This window comes from Arachis duranensis, chromosome 3 (genome assembly GCF_000817695.3).
Source record: "Arachis duranensis cultivar V14167 chromosome 3, aradu.V14167.gnm2.J7QH, whole genome shotgun sequence".
Classification (NCBI taxonomy): Eukaryota; Viridiplantae; Streptophyta; class Magnoliopsida; order Fabales; family Fabaceae; genus Arachis; species Arachis duranensis.
Window position 1 is genome coordinate 73492736 of NC_029774.3, and position 1615 is coordinate 73494350.

Here is a 1615-nt window from a genome sequence, read left to right on the forward strand (position 1 = left end):
TTGACAATACCAATTCAACCAAACCAAGATTAATGAAATCCTCAGGAGCATCTCAACAATAATCAAACAAAATCAAGCATACCTAGACAAACTCACAAAACCAAACAAAGGCTCTAAAACTACATGTAAGAAATTATGTACAAGGAATATCATACCATGGTGGGGTGTCTCCCACCTAGCACTTTTCTTTAACGTCTTTAAGTTGGATGGTCATGAGCTTAAGTTTCTCCTCCTTTGGGTACATCTTCAAGAAGGAACACTTCCACTTCCTTTAGTGACTTATAACCATGATACTTCTTTACCCTGTGGCCATTCACTTTGAATGTTGCACCACTTTGAGGGTGGAATAGCTCTACCACACCATAGGGCTTCACCTCCTTCACTCTAAAGGGGCTATCCCAACAAGATTAATAAAATTTTAATGAATACCACAACAATCTAACAAATTCAACAAAACCTATCATATCAAAACAAGCTCAACAACATCGAGAATCACAAAATTCAAAAAGACCCTAATGCTAGAAGCAAGTAAGTATATACAAGAACGATCATACCGTGGTGGGGTGTCTCTCACCTAGCACTTTTCCTTTACGTCCTTAAGTTGGACGGTCCTGACCTTAAGCTTCCTCTCCTTTTGGTGCATCCTCAAGTAGGAGCACTTCCACTTCCTTAGGTGACTTGTAACCATGGTATTTCTTCACTCTATGGCCATTCACCTTGAAGGTTGCCTCACTTTGAGGACAAACAATTCTACTACACCATAGGGCTTAACCTCCTTCACTTTGAAGGGACATTCCCACCTTGAACGGAGCTTTCCAGGCATGAATCTGAGCCTTGAGATGTATAGAAGAACTTCATCACCCTCTTGGAAATCTTTCTTGTGGATATGGTGATCATGAAATGCCTTAGTCTTCTCTTTATAGATTCGTGCATTCTCATAAGCCTCCATCCTAAGGCATTTGAGTTCTTCTAGTTGCAATTTCTTAGCTATACCCGTCTTGGTGAAATCTATGTTGCATTGCTTAACCACCCAATAGGCCTTATGTTCAATTTCAATCAGGACGTGGCACGCCTTCCCATAGACAATCCGAAAGGGGCTCATCCCTAACGGAGTCTTATAAGCTATCCTATATGCCCACAATGCATCACCTAATCGAGAGCTCCAGTCTTTCCTTTGTGGATTCACCACTTTTTCCAAAATCCTCTTAATCTCTTGGATGGACACCTCCGCTTGCCCATTAGTTTAGGGGTGGTAAGCGGTTGCAACCTTGTGTAGTACCCCATATCACTTGAGTAGTGCTTTTATCTTCCTGTTGCAAAAGTGAGTACCTTGGTTACTCACGATTGCTCGTGGTGACCCATAGTGGCATACAATATTGTTTCTAATGAAAGAAAGCGCAGTATTAGCGTCATCAAGGCGGGTAGGTATTGCTTCCACCCACTTTGATGCGTAATCAACCGCTAACAGAATGTAAAGATATCCACTCGAGTTAGGAAATGGCTCCATAAAGTCTATGCCCCACACATCAAAGATTTCACAAAACAACATTGGTTGTTAAGGCATTTCATCCTTTTGTGATGCATTTTCGGACTTTTGACATTAGTGACATGACAC

General features: G+C 41.4%; 1 protein-coding gene across 1 annotated transcript; it reads right to left on the minus strand.

The window, feature by feature from the left end:
- Positions 1-218: 218 nt before the first annotated feature.
- Positions 219-1102, minus strand: LOC107479539 (uncharacterized). The gene is made up of 2 exons (XM_016099666.1): positions 717-1102; positions 219-393 (listed from the first exon to the last, which is right to left on the minus strand). Exons 1-2 carry the CDS (start codon positions 1100-1102, stop codon positions 219-221), a joined length of 561 nt encoding a protein of 186 aa, XP_015955152.1.
- Positions 1103-1615: the final 513 nt, after the last annotated feature.